Consider the following 21,916-nt stretch of genomic DNA (forward strand, 5'->3'; position numbering starts at 1 on the left):
ATAGGACACCATCTAAGTCCGTTGAGACGACGTCGTGTGAACATTGGTTTGGCAAGAAACCAAAGTTGTCGTTTCTTAATGTTTGGGGCTACGATGCTTAAGGCTTCAGCCGGAGAAGCTCGAACCCGTAGCGGACAAACACATCTTCATAGGATACCCAAAGGTGACAGTTGGGTACACCTTCTATCTCAGATCCGAGGGCAAATTGTTTGTCGCTAAGAATGGGTCCTTTCTCGAGAAGGAGTTTCTCTCGAAAGAATTGAGTGGGAGGAAGATAGAACTTGACAAGGTTGTCGAACCTTTATTTCAACCAGAGAGTGATGCAACACAGAAAGATGTTTTCTGTGGCGCCTATGTCTGTTGAAGAGGAAGTTAATGATAGTGATCATGAAGCTTCAGATCAAGTTTCTATCGAACCTCGTAGGTCAACAAGGATATGTACTACTCCTGAGTGGTATGGTAATCCTGTCTTAGATATCATGTTGTTAGACAACAATGAACCTACGAGCTATGGAGAAGCAATGGTGGGCCCGTATTCCGACAAATGGTTAGAAGCCATGAAATCCGAGATACGATCCATGTATCAGAACAAAGTATGGACTTTGGTGGACTTGCCCGATGATCGGCAAGCCATTGAGATAAATGGATCTTTAAGAAGAAGACGGGCGTGGGCGGTAATGTTATCATCTATGAAGCTCGACTTGTGGGAAAGAGTCTTTTCACAAGTTCAAGGAGTTGACTACGATGAGAATTTCTCACCCGCAGCGATGCTTAAGTCCGTCGGAATCATGTTAGCATTAGCTGTATTTTTCGATTATGAAATCTGACAGATGGATGTCAAAAACAAGTTTACTTACCAGTTTTCGTAAGAAAGAGTTGTATGTGATACAATCAAAGTTTTGTCGATCCTACGGATGTTAAAAGGTATGCTGGCTCCAGCGATCGTTCTATGGACTAGAGAAAGCATCTCGGAGTCAGAATATATGCTTTGATGGAGTGATCAAAGCTTTTAGGTTTATACAATGTTTGCTAGAAACTTGTATTTACAAGAAAGTGAGTCGGAGCACTACAACATTTCTGATAAGTATATATGGATGACATATTGTTGATCCGAAATAATGTAGAATTTCTGGAAAGCATAAACGGTTGTTTGAAGAGTGTTTTTCAAAGGAAGACCTGGATAAAGCTGCTTACATATTGGGCATCAAGATCTATAGAGATAGATCAATACGCCTGATGATACTTTCAAAGAACGCACACATTGACATGATTTTGAAGGAGTTCAAAATAGATCAGTCAAAGAAGGGGTTCTTACCTGAGTTGTAAGGTGTGAAGTTGAGTAAGACTCAAAGCTTGACCATGGCAGAAGAAAGAGGAAGGACGAAGGTTGTCCCCTATGCTTTTGTCATAGGCTCTATATGGTATGCCATGCTGAGTACCGCACCTGATGTGTGCCTTGCCACATGTCTGGAAAGAGGGTAGAAAGGTGATCTAGGAGTGGATCACCAGATAGCAGTCAAAATTATCCTTAGAGGAATAAGGAAATGTTTCTCGGTTATGGAGGTGATAAAGAGTTCGACGTAAAGAGTTACGTCGATGCAAGCTTAACACCTATCCGGATAGCTCTGAGTAGAGATACCGGATACGTATAATGGAGCAACAATTTGGAATAGCTCTAAGTGGAACGTGGTAGCAGCATCTACGATATGACATAAAGTTTTGCGAAATACATAGGGATCTGAATATGGCAGACCCGTTGACTACAACCTCTCTCACAAGCATAACATGATCAAACCCAGAACTCATTGAGTGTTAATCACATAGTGATGTGAACTAGATTATTGAGTCTAGTAAACTCTTTGGATGTTGGTCACATGGCGATGTGACCTGCGAGTGTTAATCACATGGCGATGTGAACTAGATTATTGACTCTAGTGCAAGTGGGAGACTGTTGGAAATATGCCCTAGAGGCAATAATAAATTAGTTATTATTATATATTTCATTCTTCATGATAATCGTTTATTATCCATGCTAGAATTGTATTGATAGGAAACTCAGATACATGTGTGGATACATAGACAACACCATGTCCCTAGTAAGCCTCTAGTTGACTAGCTCGTTGATCAATAGATGGTTAGGGTTTCCTGACCATGGACATTGGATGTCGTTGATAACGGGATCACATCATTAGGAGAATGATGTGATGGACAAGACCCAATCCTAAGCCTAGCACAAGATCGTGTAGTTCGTATGCTAAAGCTTTTCTAATGTCAAGTATCATTTCCTTAGACCATGAGATTGTGCAACTCCCGAATACCGTAGGAGTGCTTTGGGTGTGCCAAACGTCACAACGTAACTGGGTGGCTATAAAGGTGCACTACGGGTATCTCCGAAAGTGTCTGTTGGGTTGGCACGAATCGAGACTGGGATTTGTCACTCCGTGTAAACGGAGAGGTATCTCTGGGCCCACTCGGTAGGACATCATCATAATGTGCACAATGTGACCAAGGAGTTGATCACGGGATGATGTGTTACAGAACGAGTAAAGATACTTGCGGTAACGAGATTGAACAAGGTATCGGAATACCGACGATCGAATCTCGGGCAAGTATCATACCGATAGACAAAGGGAATTGTATACGGGATTGATTGAGTCCTTGACATCGTGGTTCATCCGATGAGATCATCGTGGAGCATGTGGGAGCCAAAATGTGTATCCAGATCCCGCTGTTGGTTATTGACTGGAGAGTTGTCTCGGCCATGTCTGCATGACTCCCGAGCCCGTAGGGTCTACACACTTAAGGTTCGATGACGCTAGGGTTATAGGGAAAGTATGTACGCGGTTACCGAATGTTGTTCGGAGTCCCGGATGAGATCCCGGACGTCACGAGGAGTTCCGGAATGGTCCGGAGGTAAAGATTTATATATGGGAAGTCCCGTTTTGGTCACCGGAAAAGTTTCGGGTGCTATCGGTAACGTACCGGGACCACCGGGAGGGTCCCGGGGGTCCACTAGGTGGGGCCACCAGCCCCGGAGGCCTACATGGGCCAATAGTGGGAAGGGACCAGCCCCTAGGTGGGCTGGGGTGCCTCCCACCAAGGCCCAAGGCGCCTCCAAGAGGGGAAGGGGGCAAACCCTAGGGCAGATGGGCCCTAAGGCCCACCCCAGGTGCGCCTCCCCCTCTCCCCCTTGTGGCCGCCACCCTAGATGGGATCTAGGGCTGCCGCACCCCTTGGGGTGGGAACCCTAGAGGGGGCACAGCCCCCTCCCCTTTGCCTATATATACTTGAGGTATCGGGGCTGCCCAACATACGATTTGATCTCTCTCTTGGCGCAGCCCTACCTCTCTCCCTCCTCGTCTCTCGTAGTGCTTGGCGAAGCCCTGCTGGAGTGCCGTGCTCCTCCACCACCACCACCACGCCGTTGTGCTATTGCTGGACGGAGTCTTCCCCAACCTCTCCTTCTCCCCTTGCTGGATCAAGGCGTAGGAGACATCACCGGGCTACCCGTGTGTTGAACGCGGAGGCGCCGTTGTTCGGCGCTTAGATCGGAATCAAGCGCGACCTGAATCGCTACGAGCACGACTCCTTCATCCGCGTTCTTGCAACGCTTCCGCTTAGCGATCTACAAGGGTATGTAGATGCACTCCCCTTCCCTCGTTGCTATATTACTCCATAGATTGATCTTGGTGATGCGTAGAAAATTTTAAATTTCTGCTACGATCCCCAACAAAATAAACCAAGTTCGGATAAACCCCAAGGTCCCAGACGGCAGATCAAAAATATTCGAGCATCAAGCCCGAAGAAGTTTAACGGTTACACAATCACTCGGCATTCCGAGGCAAATAAAAGTGGAGCATAATGTTTTTCGGTCACGCATCAGGAGAAGGACTGGCTGGGTCACAGAAACTGTCGAGGTCAATGCTTTCTGCAATGCGAGTGGCAGCGTCAAGGAAGGTGTCCATGAAAGACTGAAACGTATGCTTCCTCGTGTTAGCAACCTTGAGCTCTGCCAGCTTGTCTTCTTTGACATCCTTGCAGTGCACTCGAACCAGAGACAGAGCGACGTCAGCACCACAGCGAGCAGATGACTTCTTCCATTCTCGCACGCGTTTAGGGATTTGATTCAGTCGAGCCATCAAAGACTCGAGGTCTTGAGACAGCTCCGCCTGAGGCCAAAGACCAGCATCAACCGGAGTCATTGCAGCCTTCAAACGTGCCAGATAAGCAACCGCGCTGTCCATGCGAGACTCCAACTGCAGCACGTTCATCGCAACATCATCTTTGACTGGACAGTTGATGGGATCGAGACCCGTCTCGACCCGCCCGGTTTCTGCTTCAAAGTCTTGGCAAAGTTCTGCATGATCGAGAGAATTATGAGTCGACGGCGCCATTAGACTTGTCAGTCGACAGAAATAAGATGGATTATTCAATACCTTCAAGTTTCAAGACTAGCTTCGCAGCAAGTTGGCCCAGATAAGACTCTAGCTTGCCATTTTGGCCTTGAGGCTTCCAAGTTCGTCGGTCAACTTCTCTTTGTTCCTCTTCAGTCGCTCGACCTCCTGATTGGCGTCAGATACGGCAGTCTTCAGCTTGGAGTTTTCTTCTTCTAACTTGCCGACTGAAGCAAGCTTCTTGTCAGCAAGCGCTGTCTTCTCGCGCGCCTCCTTCTGTGCCGCGGCAAGATCCAGATCCTTCTTCTCCAAAGCTTCCTTCATTTTCTCTAAAGAAATAACATTCTTTAGGCGAGCTTGGAGTTGGCGGTTTTCACTACATACATCTGCTCGAGTGAAGCCACTCGGTTCAAAGATGGAAAGGAAAAGTGCCAGTGTTGGGATATGAAGCGGTCGATTGGTTACCTCCCATGGCAGCTACTTCATCACGAGCGGTCTTGAGGTTCTTCTTGGCCAGTTCCAGATCAAGGTTGAGGCTGATTTGTTGTTTGTTCATGTCAGAAAGTTGAGCCCCAAGATCACAAGATTTCTGTAGTCACAGCCATATCAGTCGACAGAGATAAAAAGAGATGATTATTCTAAGACTACCGCCGAATCAAACATTCAACGGCAGTCTCGGGGACTACACCCAGTGGGTGCACTTAGCGTGCCCCCACTGATTTTCAGACCACAGTCGACGGTCGACTAGCTTTCAAAAAAAAGAAGAAGAAGACAAGTCCAAATTCTCAGACCACAGTCGACTGCCCGTAGTCAACTACGGTCTCGGGGACTATACCTAGTGGGTGCACTCAGCGTGCCCCCACTAGTGCAAAGAATCAGTTCGAACTGACACAAAGAGATATACTATTTCCGAACAGCCACACTCCAGTGGATGGTCAGACAAGTGGGTGGTCAGACAAAAAAAATGGTCGATCGAAAAATCAACTAACCTAGACATTGGTTTGCATGGCAGCTCCGGTGTTGAAGGCCACCTAACTGGCCTCATGCACCACCTTTAGCTCCCCCATCACAAGGTTCATTTGAAGAAGAGCTTCTCTGGCAGCAGCCGGTGGATCGTCCAGAGTTTGATACGCAGCAAAAAGTGACGGAGGTAGAGCAATCGAAGCAGCCACCAGATCTAAAGCATGGAGCGACGTCGGCGCAGCAAGAGCCTGAGCAGCTGATCCCGAGGGACAATCAGTCGACAGAGGAACAACGAAGGTGACGTTGGTTCGAGCCGGGTCTGTTGACCGCTCGACCGTCGCCGCAGGCGTCCCAGTCGACCGAAGAACTTGGGCTTCAGTCACCTTCCTGCCCGGCTCCTTGTCCTTCCTCCTCCTTCCTCTCAGCGGTACTTCCTCTTCATCATCTGGGAGCACAACAATGTCTCGTGGAGCTGCAATAAACAGAGAGAGCCATAAAGACAACTGACCAATATTCCAGTTGACCAAACAAACTTCGAGTTGAGCAAACCTACTGGCTTTGGAGGTGACAGCGTCATCAGCTTCCTCATCGACAGGGGTCTTGTCAACATCCATATCAGTCACAACCGAGGTCGGGCTATACAGGTTCTGTTGGGGATCGTAGCAGAAAACAAAAAAATTTCCTACGTTTCACCAAGATCAATCTATGGAGTCAACTAGCAACGAGAGGAGAGTGCATCTACATACCCTTGTAGATCGCGAGCGGAAGCGTTCAAGAGAACGGGGATGATGGAGTCGTACTCGCCGTGATCCAAATCACCGATGACCAAGTGCCGAACGGACGGCACCTCCGCGTTCAACACACGTACGGAGCGGATGACGTCTCCTCCTTCTTGATCCAGCAAGGGGGAAGGAGAGCTTGATGAAGATCCAGCAGCACGACGGCATGGTGGTGGATGCAGCAGGGCTTCGCCGAGTTTCTGCGAGAGGGAGAGGTGTAGCAGGGGAGAGGGAGGCGCCAAGACTTGAGGTGCAGCTGCCCTCCCTCCCCCCCCTTTATATAGGCCCCCTGGGGGGGCGCCGGCCCTAGGAGATGGGATCTCCTTGGGGGGCGGCGGCCAAAGGGGGAGACTTGCCCCCCAAGGCAAGTGGAGGCGCCCCCACCCTAGGGTTTCCAACCCTAGGCGCAGGGGGGCCCAAAGGGGGGCGCACCAGCCCACTAGGGGCTGGTTCCCTCCCCACTTCAGCCCACGGGGCCCTCCGGGATGGGTGGCCCCACCCGGTGGACCCCCGGGACCCATCTGGTGGTCCCGGTACAGTACCGGTGACTCCGAATCCTTCCCGATGGCCGAAACTGCACTTCCTATATATAATTCTTCACCTCCGGACCATTCCGGAACTCCTCGTGACGTCCGGGATCTCATCCGGGACTCTGAACAACTTTCGGGTTGCTGCATACTAATATCTCTACAACCCTAGCGTCACCGAACCTTAAGTGTGTAGACCCTACGGGTTTGGGAGACATGCAGACATGACCGAGACACCTCTCCGGTCAATAACCAACAGCGGGATCTGGATACCCATGTTGGCTCCCACATGCTCCTCGATGATCTCATCGGATGAACCACGATGTCGAGGACTTAATCAATCTCGTATTCAATTCCCTTTGTCAATCGGTACGTTACTTGCCCGAGACTCGATCGTCGGTATCCCAATACCTTGTTCAGTCTCGTTACCAGCAAGTCACTTTACTCGTACCGTAATGCATGATCCCGTGATCAACCACTTGATCACATTGAGCTCATTATGATGATGCATTACCAAGTGGGCCCAGAGATACCTCTTTGTCATACGGAGTGACAAATCCCAGTCCCGATTCGTACCAACCCAACAGACACTTTCGGAGATACCTGTAATGTACCTTTATAGTCACCCAGTTACGTTGTGACGTTTGGCACACCCAAGGCACTCCTACGGTATCCGGGAGTTGCACAATCTCATGGTCTAAGGAAATGATACTTGACATTCAGAAAAGCTACAGCAAACGGAACTACACGATCTTTGAGCTAGCTTAGGATTGGGTCTTGTCCATCACATCATTCTCCTAATGATGTGATCCCGTTATCAATGACATCCAATGTCCATAGTCAGGAAACCATGACTATCTTTTGATCAATGAGCTAGTCAACTAGAGGCTCACTAGGGACGTGTTGTGGTCTATGTATTCACACATGTATTACGATTTCCGGATAACACAATTATAGCATGAACAAATAGACAATTATCATGAACAAAGAAATATAATAATAACCATCTTATTATTGCCTCTAGGGCATATTTCCAACAGGTTCATCATCCGCTCGGTCAGAATAAGAAAACCGATCGGAACGAGAAAATATGAGAAGAACATTTACCCAGAGGCAACAGGGACGTCCATCTTGATCCTGGGCAAGGTCTTCCGAGCCTTCGAAGGATTAGCTTTGGGCTCCTTGGGGACCGTCTCAGTCAACTCTGGAGTCGGAGACCGAGCGCGCTTGTGAGATGGAGCACTCGACGCCATAGCTTTGCCGCGTTAGCTCACGGGGTCGTGCCGCTGCTTGGATCGACGTTCAGAGCGAGGCGGCGAGTCGGCCACCTCCTCATCGTCAGATTCGTCACTCTCATCATCTTCACCATTAGCTGGGGACTCCCACTCGCCGCTCTCCTCGGCGCTGTCCCCGCCCTCTTGGTCTTGCTCTAGGGCTTGTTCACCATTGGGCATCGAATACATCTCCGTGTAGATCTGCAAAACAAGGAGCCAATCATAAGTCAGTCGGAACCTCAATCAGTCGGAAAATATGTTCAAAAATTCAGTTATGACGACCAGACCTTGTCTGGCAGGTTGCTGTCGCTGAAAGGGTCGACTCTCCTGGCACCCCTGGGGTTGTCTTTGTTCCCAGTAATGCCCATCAGCCAGTCGGCCACGGTTTTGGCCTCCACTTCCTCCGGATGAACCCGAGCAGTGTCACCAGCCCCGGAGTACATCCACATAGAATGATCGCGAGTTTGGAGGGGTTGGATCTGCCGACTGAGGAACACCTCGAGCTGGTCCATACCAGTGACGCCCTGATTGATCAGTTGGACTACTCTCTCAACTAGTATGTCTGTCTCTGCCTTCTCAGCAGTGGTCACTCGCAAGGAAGATGGAGTTTGGACACGATCAAAAGAAAAAGGGGGAAGTCCGGTCGACTGGCCTGGGGTCGCGATATCCTGGCAGTAGAACCAGGTCGACTGCCAACCCCTGACCGATTCAGGAAGAGTCATCGGAGGAAAAGAGCTCCTCTTCCTCTTCTGAATGCCCAGGCCCCCGCACATCTGGATAACGTGGGTTTTCTCGTCTTTCAAGTTCGCTTTCTTCATGGTTTGGGATCGGATGGTAAAGATGTGTTTGAAGAGGCCCCAGTGCGGTCGACACCCCAAAAAATTCTCACACATAGAGACGAACGCAGCAAGGTACATGATGGTATTGGGAGTAAAGTGATGGAGTTGGGCACCGAAAAAGTTTAAGAAGCCCCGAAACAAAGGATGTGGTGGAAGCGAGAAACCACGGTCGACATGGGTGGCGAGCAAGACACACTCACCCGGTTGCGGCTACGGCTCCGATTCCCCCTTCGGCAGGCGCGCGGACTCATGGACGATCAGCCCTAACTCGGCCAAATCATCCAAGTCCTCTTGCCGGAGCGAAGATCGGATCCAGTCTCCCTGGATCCAACCTGACGGCAGCCTCGAGCGCGATGAAGACGCCCGATTCATCTTCTTGTTCTTCCCCGCCCCTGTCGCCTTGTTCACACGCTCCAACGCCGCCATTTTATCCTTCCCCATGGCGGCAGGACAGCGGTGTTGAGAGTGGTCGTGCTAGGCGAGGTGGAGACGCGAGAGGAAGAAGAAGGGGAATGAGCACGCACGGTGCGAATGCCTCGGCTTCGCCGCTTTTAAAGGACTACTCCCGAGTGGCTGACGCGTGGGCCCGATTAGTCCTGTCAAGTCCTCCCAACAGCTGCGCACGTGATACGTGGCGAAAAAGGTGGCGCGGAAATTGAAACGTCCGATTTATCTACTCCACTTACCGCGGGACACTCCGCCTGGCGCGCTTCCACTCAAATTTCGAGTCCCGTGAGATACGGGATCCACTGTGACCGATCTCAGCAAAGATTCCAATCAGAGATATCACTCGACAGATGTCACTAAACAAACCAGTCGGTGATTCTTGAATCGATCAAGGCGACTAAAACGAAGTCGAAAGTTTCAACAGCTGTCCTCCACTCGGAGAAGGAGACAAGGCAGATCAAGGGAGAGAACCAGGTCAACTACCGTCCTTCTTTTTCACTCAAACCTCGATCCATTCGGGGGCTAATGATGTAGACATAGACCTAGGGTAGGGTAATAGGCCTGACCTATACGCCCCACCTAAAGTCTTGTCCTAAGAACTAAGGAGTTCAAGAATCAGAAGCAGAGGACCAACAAAGGTGTCGAAGCAAAGTCCACTCGACCTATCAATCACTCGGAGACCTCTCTTACTCAGGTCACTCGACCACCAAACCACTCGACATATCAGAAGACTTAAAGCCACTCCGCGCAGCAACGGTCAAGCATTCATTCACATACTTAATGCTCATTTGTAGCACTTTAATACATGCGTTATCTGTAACGCCTCCTATTAATGTATATTGAACCCTGTATAACGGAGGGGAGCCGGGGTCCCGGCGCACTCTATATAAGCCACCCCCCTCCTCTGGGACAAAGGTTCGCACCCCCTGTAACTCACACACGTATAATCCAGTCGACCGCCTCCGGGCTCCGAGACGTAGGGCTATTACTTCCTCCGAGAAGGGCCTGAACTCATAAACCTTGTGTATACAACTCCTCCATAGCTAAGATCTTGCCTCTCCATTCCTACCCCCATATTCTACTGTCAGACTTAGAACCACGACAGCGCCCCCCTTTCCTTCTCCCTCTCCCCTTCCTTTCCCCTCCTAGTAGGAGTATGAAAGAGGGGAGTCCTACTCCTATAAGGAGGAGGACTCCTCCTCCTCCTGGCGCGCCATAGAGGGCCGGTCGGCCTCCCCCTTGCTCCTATATATACGGGGGCAGGGGGCACCTCTAGACACACAAGTTGATCATTGATCCCTTAGCCGTGTGCGGTGCCCCCCCTCCACCATAATCAACCTCGATCATATCGTAGCGGTGCTTAGGCGAAGCCCTGTGTCAGTAGCAACATCATCACTGTCAACACGCCGTCGTGCTGACGGGACTCTCCCGTGAAGCTCTGCTGGATCGGAATTCGTGGGACGTCATCGAGCTGAACGTGTGCTGAACTCGAAGGTGCCGTGTGTTCGGTACTTGGATCGGTCGGACCATGAAGACGTTCGACTACATCAACCACGTTTTCATAACGCTTCCGCTTACAGTCTACGAGGGTACGTGGACGATACTCTTCCCTCTCGTTGCTATGCATCACCATGATCTTGCGTGTGCGTAGGATTTTTTTTAAAAATTACTACGTTCCCCGACACCGGCTGCCACGAATCTTAAACGTATCCTAGATGATTTTTCTAGTGCCAAAGGCGTCTCCATTAATTTCTCCAAAACCACGCTTGTTCCTCTAAATATTGAGCCGGAGCTCGTCGTCTCTATGGCAGAGACACTGGCCACCTCAGTCACCACCTTTCCGCAAAAGTACATTGGCCTTCCTCTCTCCTCGCATAAACTCCCTCTTTCTGCATTATAACCCATAATTGACCGATGAGATATCTATTTAGCTGGTTGGCGCGCTCTTCTACTCTCTCATGGGGGCAGTCTCATACTGCTATCTGCCATTCTTGACAGTCTCCCCACCTATTTTATGATGTGTTTTTCTCTTCCAATAATCGTTTCAGAAGAAACTGATAAGCGCAGAAGGATCTTCTTCTAGTCAAACGACGATGCTTTCTCTGGGGCTAAGTGCCCGGTATCCATGGGATAGGGTCTGTATGCCTAAGCAGGTTGGTGGTTTAGGAGTTAAAAACTTACGAGCATAATTTTTCTCCCTATGTTGAAATTTGCATTCAAATTCCTTCGCTCGCCTCTTCTGCCTTGGAAGGATTGGATTCATAAGCACTCTCTCCTGCGTATAGGTCTAGGTAAAAACGCGTCCTTTTTTGGCAAGGTTATTTTTAAACACCTTTAGAGAGATTTCACATGTTAATATAGGGGATGGCTCATCCACCTTTTTTTGTTAGATCGATGGTTACTTCCCGAGCCCCTCTCCACTACTTTCCCAACCTTGTTTTCTCACCCCACAAAGCCAAATGCTCTTGTTAAAAAACTAGTGATGGATGGGATTTATCTGGGCTTGCGTAGCTAACTAACCCTAATCGCTTCCAATGAATTGGCTGCCTTGAGACTTTTGTTGTAGGATGTGAACCTCTCGGAAGCGCCGGATGAACAGTCACTACTAAACGGGCCCCCCTTCTCCACCAAGGACGCCTATGATGCTCTTGCTTCACAGTTGTCCGATCCAAATCTTGCACACATTTGGGATTCAAATGTGCCCAACAGGGTCCGAATCTTTGGATGGTTATTCTACTTGGATAGACTGAACACTCGGGCCAACTTGCACTGCAAGACTATCATCGACTCATTAACTTGTCCATGCTGCGATGCTGCTTAGGAGGACCGCGTCCACCTGTTTTTCTCGTGTCCCATTCACTTGCCATTTGGGAAGCGCCAGGTCTTCAGCCATGCTTCCCGCCTCTTTCAGAATTGTGGAGCAGGCCCCGTCATCCAAGCCTTCCGCGGTCGGTTTGGCCCTCTGTCCTGCTGTTAGTGATTTGGAAAATTTGGGACGTGAGGAATGGCAGGACTTCTGGAGGGGTTGTCCAAACCCCCATTTGATGTAATCCGAACTGTAATCTCTGATCTCACCTTTTGGTCTCACCGTCTCTGAAAAGCGGATCAAAAAGTCCAAGACGGAATGTGGCGGGATTTTTTCTCCTCCCGTCTCTCCTAAACTAAACCCGTGTTGGTTATTTTTTCGTTGAAATATATTCAGGTGGGGAGTCCCCCCCAGGTGACAGTTAAAAAAAGTCTAATTTCGTCTCAATTAATGGTTGGTTACAATTTTATGGCGCCATTTCAAACAAATAAAAAATTTATCCACGCTGAATCTGAACTGGAATGGCGAAATTTCTCCGCGCAAAAGGAAAACACGGCCGCTGCCGCTCGTGAGTCGTGGCACGGCACCGGCCCGGCCAAACCAACGCGCCGGACACATCCACCGCCCACCGCGACCGCGGTAGAAAAAATCTCCACAACACGAGGAGACCGTAGCTGCCGTGCCGTGTCCACGTTCCGCTTCCACTTCCTACCCTCCCCTGTTCCACTCCAACTCCCCCCGCCTTCCTCTGCTCCGCTAGGACCGTAAAAATGGCAGCATCCCTGCCGTCGCTCCCGCCCCCGCCGACGCCGTCGCCGGCGGCCACCACCCTGGCCAGCAACCTCCTCTCCTTCCCGGCGCCGCGGCCGCGCCTCGCCGCCACGCACCGCCGCGCGGTCGTGGCCGCCGCCTCGTCCAGGCCCCCTCCCCCTCCCCCTCCGCCGCCGTCCCCGGAGGGAGGCGACGAGGAGGTGGAGAGGGCCATGGGGATGGACGGCGGCATCCCCGGGACCTCCGGCGAGCTGCTGCGCCGCGTCTCCTCCCGCGCCTACGGCATGCGCCGCCACCTCATGGAGTCGCTCGACTCTCTCGCCTACGACGGTACGACTCCTCCAGACCATTAGCCCTTGCCCTGGATCGTGTTCTTACTGGCTTGATCTGCTCAGGGTATAGCTTTAGCGACTTCAATTAGATCTATCTTCTATGGTTGGTGAATGGTGATCGGCAGGTTTAGGTCCCCGCGTCTAGTGTTTGATGAAATGCCTAGCCTAAGCTCCCGTGACCTGAGTGTGATCTTTGTGTGTACGGTAGAATTGCGTGCCACGATGAATCTTAAGGTGAGCAAAAACAACCCCTGTTTGAGGCTTGTACGTTCACTCCTATCCTGTTTCGAGAATTTGTGTGCTTTGAGGTGGTATTGGGAGTCTGTGGGACTGGGTATACACATGTGTACACGCGATTATCAACTCTTGCAGTCACGTCTGTTTCCTCATCTTTTGCCTTGGATGGTGTGATTTTGTATTGCCTTTGCATCAAATGCTGAATCGATATATCTGCTAGCTGTGGTTGTGCTTGTGCTGCTTCTGTAGCGCCGCAAACTAGGCCTAGTGGTGAAATGGCTGAATGACTGAAGAAGGGTTATGGACTTATGATGTTCTCATGCTCACAAGTCCCAAGTCACAAATAACACCATAAGGTTAAAGCCATAACAAGTGACCCTGCTCTTATGATTATCCAAGTAATTCTTGTGACAAACTAACGGTAGTTGTCCTTCGAATGCGGAGGTTTGAATGTTTACTAACTGTGCCATGTCGTCATGATGGTTCAGTGTTGGAGACAAACCCATGGAGGGAACAACAGCCCAAGCCAGTCTACGTGCTGGCTAGAAGAGACAATCAACTATGGACAATGAAAACCCGCAGGAACCGCAGGTGAGAGTTTTTCTTGCTATTGTTACAGGTAGTTAGTTGGTCATAATTGGGTGGTTAACTGATTATGAGCACGGTGTTATCATGTAATATGCTCTGCAGTGAAGTCGAAAGGGAACTTGGAATGCTTTTCTCAAAGGGAGGGGGCTCAGGAGTTGGGACTAGATCAAAGTACTCTGGCTCCAAGTTTAGCATGGTCGTCGAAGATCTCACAGAGGGTGTACTGGTGAGTAGTTAGTAAAATTAGTCTTTGTTTAGACATGTTCTTGAAAGTCAGCCAACTGTCCTGCCTTTTGATGTCCTTTGATCTTCTAGTGCATACTTTGGGTTCATGGGAATGTGACTTCTAAATAAGTAAATGGATGGGGGCTATAAATCAGTACCAGGGATTGGTCAAATGGAGTTAGATTAACTGTAGGCTATTCATTATATATATATATATATATATATATATTCTGAAGAAGGGTAAGTTATGCATATTGTTCATGATTGTAGAGCTCCCTAATTGTATACCATGGTAATCTGTTTGAAGAACCAGAAGGACAATAAGAAATTGCGCAGTCTAAGAAAGAGACTATTCAATACCAGTGATAATGTATTTACGGAATTAGGAGTCATCCTATGGACAGTTTGTGCTTTCCGTCAGGCAACATACACGGACTATAAGTGTTATCATAGACCATATGAACATTTCAACATCAATTAACCTTTTCACACCCCAAAAAAGAAAGAGCAATCTATCAATGCGGTGAACATTTTTGAGCTTAGCATACCGATAAATGTTTGCGTTTTGAATTATTAAATCCTGATGTGTTATCACTGAGCAAGAAACAAAGGACATGTGAGACTGTTTAGATGTATTGGATGGTTCTAATTTGCAAGCCGCTTAAGGTGTATTCTGAATGTTGTGCTCTTCTGTTGGTACATATAAAATGTTTGTGCATGTGTGACGGCCAGCTTTCTGCAATTTTTCAAATAACTGTTTGGTTTGCAATTTTCTGAATCATGACCCTCTTTTGTTTCAGGTGTTTGAAGACGAGGATGATGCTGCAAAGTACTGTGACGTTCTACAGGGCGGTGGTCAAGGATGTGAAGGAATTGCAGAGTTAGAGGCTTCATCAGTAAGGAAACAAATGGCACGACCTTCGTAAGTACCATCGTTTGGTTGACGACTGATCATACCTGTCCTTGTCTGTAGGTTTTCAACATGTGCCGTCAAATGAAAGCTCTCGCCGTCCTTTTCCGGCGTGGAAGGACTCCTCCAACGCCTCAAAGCCTCGAGCGTGACTTGAGGGCGAGAAACCGGTCACTGGAAGACTAGGATCTTTGGGATACATACACGGTGTAGATATGTTAATTGCATTCTTCTAGCTGTTGAAGCACAGGCCCTATGCCTTGTATACTAAATGGTACATAGATGATTCAAGCCACAAAAAAAAGGGTAAAAAATAACTGGTATATAGATTCAATGATAGCCAAGATGGAGTGGAAGTCAAGTCTGACTGAGTACATATTTAGCTTGAGATTAGCAATCTCTGTAAAACTGAATATTCTTGTAATTATTTACATTCTATTTACAGTGAATAAATGAGATTTTAAGTTACTACTACTATGTATATTCTCAGTCCTATCGTCGTACTGATGCTGCGACGTGAGTACAATTTACTGATGCTGCGACTTTCCTGGCGACGTCAAAGAAAAAACCCTACTATGTGATGACTGAGATTAATGGTTCAGAAAAGTTAATTGATGTGAAGTTGGCTTGTCAGCCTCATGATACGCATAGTATTAGCCAGGAAGAAATGAGGTCAAGTCTAACAGTAGGCACAGAAGTTATCCTGAGATTAGCAGTCTCTGCATAACTGAATATTCTTGTATCCATAATTTACAGTATTTACAACTATTGGATCCTAAGTTATTATCTTGTCAGTCGTGTCGACGCACTGACGAATAACACGATACATTAGCAACTTATTTTTTTTTTCGTGCGACAAGTTCGAAAGAATCTTCCATGAATGTTGCCGGGCAGCAGCCAACGCCACCAGAAAAAAAAGAGAGAAGGAAAATGTCTGTCGTTCAGTGTTGGGGGGTCCTCCTCCTCTCGGTGAGCTTCTCGGTGCGGTACTTCTTGAAGTCGGCGGCGAGGCCGGTGTCGAAGTCGTGCTTCATCTGCTCCGCCAGCTGCCGGAGCACGGTGTCGCCGACGCCCCGGATGATGGGCTCCGGCACGAGCGCCAGCACCGGCGGCAGGTTGAACCCCACGCTCATCTCCACGTGGCCCCGCAGGCTCCTCCGCCCCTCCGGCTGCGGGTACAGCGAGCCCCGCACCGTCAGCGCCAGGTGCGGCGGCATCGCGTCCCTCTGCAGCCCCTTCAGCTTGTAGTCCGTCTGCACACTCATTGATTCCGCCATGAGCTCAGGCTGACGATGATGGTGAGAAAGTTAAAGATGGTGGTGGTGGTGCGAAGAAAGTGGTTACCACTTCCATGAGGAGGAGGCTGGTGGCGTGCACGGGGACGTGGGGCGGGTACCCCTCCCCGCCGGACCTGCTCACGAAGCGGACGGCGATCACCGGGCACGCCGACAGGAACATGAACTGGATCGGCACCAGCTGCACGCTCCACTCCTCCTGTCAAAATTCATCATCCGTCGATCGCCACGGAGCTACCGTCAGAGTTGCCGCGCAGTTTCGGAAACGAAAACTTTGGAAGGAAATGTTAAAGATCACTCACGTCGTTGAGTTTGGTGCGCTTGCGCTCGTCGGGGAACACGGCCCCGACGATCCTCGGCCTGTTCATCAGGTACTCGTCGATGGATGCCTGAGCACAGAAAGAACCTCAGGGGAATCAGATCACCTAGCAACCAAGAACCCAAAGCTTATTACTAGCACTGATGACACTGGCAGCGACGACTTACCCCTGGAGTCTCACCCATGGGGATGTCGGTGTTGAACCTGTAGGAGAAGGTGAAGAGGTCCCCGGGGTTGACCTTCTTCTTCTCCGTCGCCTTGCCGCCGTACGATGGCGGCGGCTTCAGAGCGCAACTGGTGATCGCTCTCGACGGCGACGGCGACCGTGAGGAGACGCTCGGAGCAAAACCATTTCCTGATCTTGATCGGAGCGGTGCCGCCCTGACGCCGCCGCAGCCGGTGACCCTGCCTGCACCCGGACGAGCTGTAGCATGCCGGCACGTCGTGAGGCTCGGCGAAGTCATCCTCTCCTCGAAGGATCTTGCTCAGAGCTGGGAGCTGCGAGTTCCCCCTGCTCGATCGCCGGCCGTGCCAATAAGTAAACGAGCTCCACGAGGGCATGGAGCAGAGTTGAGCATTCTTGCAAGTAAGGGCAACAGGGTCCGTACGTCCGGGTAGGCCCTACCTACACGCCGGCCCGTTTCTTCCAGGCCTTGGCAAGAGTTCCCCAAGTTTGTTACAGCGACGAGGTTTCAACCCTCGGCTGCTGCGCTTCAACTGGGATATTTGCGTCAAGCTCAGATCCAGACATGGGCACGTCTAGTAGCAGTAACCCTGCTGTATCTACATGCAGAGGTTCATAAGTTATGTCTGCGTCTCGTGTCGTTCCGTGAAATTGACCTCTGTTTTGGAGGGGAACGGGGCTTGTTTTGGTTTACACGTGAAACCGAGCGGAGGGGTAAACCAAAGCTGAGGAGTCCCCTGCGTGCACGTATGCCCCCGCATGACGACCACGCAAAAGGGAAGGGACACGCGCGCACCGACGCACGGCTCGGCAAGCATACGAAATGCGTCCGTCCGTAGTTCCGGGTGCTCAAATGGTGTCCTATTTTTTCCTATAAAAATGATGTCCTATGTAGAGAGATAAAAGCCTTTGCGTTCTTGAACTGTACTGTTTTTTTCAGTACTTTACACTCCTAGAAACTGTGATAAAGTGGGGGACGCCCTTGCGGCGTTCATTTCGAAGATGGTCACCCCACCGAACCCCAAGCCATATGGCCGGGCGGTGCTTCTATCTTGAGTCAATCGCACCGGTGATGCTTGAACTTGGTGTAATCGGTCATTTTGGTGCTAGAACTTGTAGCATGCATTGGACTGATGCAAGAACTTGGCTCAGCTTGTGCAAATACGGTCCTAATTGTGTTTGGATACGAAATCAACGCTGACTTGACGGGCCAACGTGGCACGGGGCCCGGTGTCAGCGACATATAGCATGTGGCCTGTTTTTCTTTCGAAAAAACCCTTGGAATTTTTTATTTCTCACAAAAAAGACCCTCACAGCCACTACACCATTTACTCTAGCATGTTCAACAAGGATAACACATATTAATGTAGCATAGGGATATTCGCAAATGATAAAATGCAGTATAGTGATGATGCATGTGGGCCTTAAACTGGGGGCGCATAATGCGGCCCATTTTGCACGCGCTAGTTCCTTTTGAAATATTTGTAAAACGTAAGTAATAAAAATAAAGTTCAAAATATTTGTGTGTTATAAATAGTATACATACAAACGATGACTAGTACTACATAAAAACATTTAGATATACAGACATGTATTATATAATTGTTTTTAGTAAGTGTGGGCACTTAAAATGCTTAATGAATATAAAAAAGAATACACTTGCAGCTTATATTTAAATTATTCAAATTAATGAATATAAACATTTACTAAATATTTATGAATATTCACTTGTGACTTATATTAAAATTATATAATTTAAATATTAGCACGACTGAATATTCATATGAACAGTTTAAATATTAAATATGAGTATTTTTAATCATACAAAGATCGAATTATACAAATGTGTGTATAATTATTGAAACATTTGTAGAATTAAAATAATATTTACGAATTGCAATGTAGAAATATATATGCATTTTTTAAATTATACAAACATTTTAATAATTCACAAATATTATATTACATATATATGTATATTTTTAAAATAATACGCAAACAGTTTAGAAAAGTAATTTATTTCGTTTGTATGTATATAATAATATTTATACCTCACGAATATTTAAAGGTTATTTTTGTTACTAAGATTAGAACTTACATTACCTACAAATTTCTAAATAAAACTAACAGGAGCAAATGGGGCGTACTGACGGCAGCCCATTTCAGCCCCACAAGCTCCTCTATCCGACTATTCTAACAAAAAAGCGCCTCTATATTCAAGATGTTTTTTTTTGAATATGCACGAGTATGCGTACTATATTATAAAGAAGGAAGCCAGGTAAAGAACCCTTCCACGTTAGTGTTACATGTTACATATATACATAAACACCAACACCACTCCCACTGTCGATGACTATTGCTAATTGCTCATTGTAGCTCACCCCTCCACTTCGGCAAAGAACCTGTCTGTGCCTCTCTTTAGTAGTCCCGCTCGCTTCCACACGGCCCTCTCTTGCGACGGCGAGGATAACTAGATTCTTGGATGGCGTGGCTCCGTCGAAGATGATCGAGTTGCGGTGCTTACACAGTTGCCACATAACTAGGATAATGATCGATTGGCATCTCTCTTAGCCCGTCCTCAAAGGGCATGCAGTCTTCGTGCAGTGCATTGCATTGCACTAGCATGAAGTTATCATGGATGGACCGTCCTCTGACAAAGGCAATTTGGTGTTTCCCCACTATAGAAGGCAGGTCGTCCACAAGTCTTGTTGATAGTGTCTTGTCAAAGATCTTGATCGCGCCATGTACTAGGCTCACCGGCTTGAAATCTTGAATGTCCACCGCACTTAGGGAGTAAACAATCGCCCTGTTAATGGCTGGCAGGGCACCCCTCATGTCACCTTGGTAGAACGCTTGAAGTGCACTCATTAGATCACCTTTTATGACATGCCAGCACGATGTATAGAACCACCGCGTAAATCCGACGGGCCTCGACGCCTTGTCCATGGGCATGCTCTTCACTATTTTCTCCACCTCCTCCATAGTGAAAGGTTTTTCGAGGTGAGACAGGTTCATGTTCGGCATCTAGAGGAGGCTCAGGTCGATGGTGTGGGCTCTCGGAGGTGCGCCAGCAAACACACTTATATAGTAGTTATCCACCTCATTGGTGATCTCATCGTGTCTGCTTGCAATTGTTCCCCCATGTCGGATGGTGGTGATCATGTTCCGTCTTTGCTTGTGACATGCATGTTGGTGGAAAAAGCTGGTGTTGGCATCTCCCTCGTGTAGGGAGAGAATCCTTGATCGTTGTCGCGCAATTGTTCGTTCCAGGGAGCATAGGCCAAGGAGTTTCATTTTGAGTAGGCGCCTTAGGTCGTGCTCCTGCTCCGAAAGTGCCCTATTGTCCATTGCCTTGTCAAGGAAAGAAATGACCTTCATGGCAATGCCAATCTGAAGTTTGACATTGCCTATCCACCGGTCGCTCCATTTCTTGAGGCTTTTTGATGTGGCCCGAAGCTTGAGGTTAAGGATAACATAAGGATTGCCCTCACTTGGTATGGAGTTCCACGCCTCCTCCATAGTTTGCATGAAGCCCTCTGCTTTTGTCCCAAATGCTTCGAATTTGAAGCGCTTGCCCATGCGGAGTTCTGCATCCACGTCTAGTAGTAATGGCCAGTGGTCCGAGACCGAAGAGCCGAGCGCCGCAAGATGGCATGTCGGATATAGTTCTCCCAAGACGACGTGGTGAAGACATGATCAATTTTCTCCATAGTCGTTTGTGGCCGCTCATTTGACCACATGTACCTCCACCCATTTAAATAAACCTCTTTGATCTCCATGTTGTTTAGTTTTGCATGGAAGCGTGTGTTAGGGCATATCTCTCTCGATGTAGTTTTGGTGATTGATGACAACATGTTTGTGGACTAATTGTGTGCTTTGAGCATTTCAGAGTTTCATCCTTTGGCACGAGACGATTTCTTTCCCCTCGGAGTGTTATTCAAGATGGTGTAGCTCTTTCGTTTCTATTTTGGTGGACTAGTTTCGTAGGAGGCACCGTACTATCAAGAGGGGGTCCGCGTTGGTAAGGCTAGGGTGGAATCAACACGTACACATCCTTTTCACACCCTCTGAGCCTTTCCACTTCAATGGAGAGCTCATTCCCCTTCCTTTGTGCTTGTTTTGGGTCCCAGCAGTAGTACCGCGGTTCCCAGCGGTAGTACCGCTCAAGAGCCACAGGCGGCAGTACCGCCTATGGGTCCTCAGCCATAGTACCGCTGCGGCACCGGGCTCCTACCGCGTCGATTCGAGGGGGTCACCTCTCATGTCGGATTGTGCGGCACTAAGCAGCGGCAGTAGATGCGGTAGTACCGCGCAGGGGTCCGAACGACAGTACCGCGTGGGGGAGCGGTAGTACCGCGGTCCCAGCGGTAGTACCGCAGCCCTCAACGGTAGTACCGCCCTCTGCGGGGCTGTTCAGGGGGGTAACTGTTGGATTGTTTCCCCCACTATATAAGGGGGTCTTCTTCTCCAAAGTTGACTTACCTCTTCCCCCAAAGCTCCATTAATGCTCTAAGCTCCATTTTCGCCCGATCTCTCTCCCTAGCCAATCAAACTTGTTGATTTGCTTGGGATTGGTTGAGAAGGCCCCGATCTACACTTCCACCAAGAGAAATTTGATTCCCCCACTAATCCCTAGCGGATCTTGTTACTCTTGGGTGTTTGAGCACCCTAGACGGTTGAGGTCACCACGGAGCCATAGTCCATTATGGTGAAGCTTCATGGTGTTGTTGGGAGCCTCTGATTAAGTTGTGGAGATTGCCCCAACCTTGTTTGTAAAGGTCCAGTCGCCGCCTCCAAGGGCACCAATAGTGGAATCACGACATCTCGCATTGTGTGAGGGCGTGAGGAGAATACGGTGGCCCTAGTGGCTTCTTGGGGAGCATTGTGCCTCCGCACCGCTCAAATGGAGACGTACTTCCCCTCAAAAGGAAGGAACTTCGGTAACACATCCTCGTCTTCACCGGCTCCATCTTGGTTATCTCGTACCTTTACTTGTCCAAGCTTATTTGTGTTACTTCCCTTGCTT

The 21,916-nt window shown here is 48.9% G+C and overlaps 2 protein-coding genes across 2 annotated transcripts; one reads left to right on the forward strand and one right to left on the reverse strand.

Annotated features, from left to right (window-relative positions):
• Positions 1-12,685: 12,685 nt before the first annotated feature.
• LOC125552902 lies at positions 12,686-15,560 on the forward strand. The gene is made up of 5 exons (XM_048716618.1): positions 12,686-13,130; positions 13,858-13,960; positions 14,060-14,183; positions 14,983-15,078; positions 15,156-15,560. The coding sequence occupies exons 1-5, from the start codon at positions 12,800-12,802 to the stop codon at positions 15,276-15,278; spliced, it is 777 nt and encodes a 258-aa protein (XP_048572575.1). The 5' UTR covers positions 12,686-12,799; the 3' UTR covers positions 15,279-15,560.
• Positions 15,561-15,790: 230 nt separating this feature from the next.
• Positions 15,791-17,401, reverse strand: LOC125552901. Its single transcript, XM_048716617.1, has 4 exons — positions 16,874-17,401; positions 16,690-16,776; positions 16,437-16,586; positions 15,791-16,345 (listed from the first exon to the last, which is right to left on the reverse strand). The coding sequence occupies exons 1-4, from the start codon at positions 17,168-17,170 to the stop codon at positions 16,034-16,036; spliced, it is 846 nt and encodes a 281-aa protein (XP_048572574.1). The 5' UTR covers positions 17,171-17,401; the 3' UTR covers positions 15,791-16,033.
• Between the last annotated feature and the right edge of the window lie 4,515 nt (positions 17,402-21,916).

Source organism: Triticum urartu, chromosome 4, assembly GCF_003073215.2.
Source record: "Triticum urartu cultivar G1812 chromosome 4, Tu2.1, whole genome shotgun sequence".
NCBI lineage: Eukaryota > Viridiplantae > Streptophyta > Magnoliopsida > Poales > Poaceae > Triticum > Triticum urartu.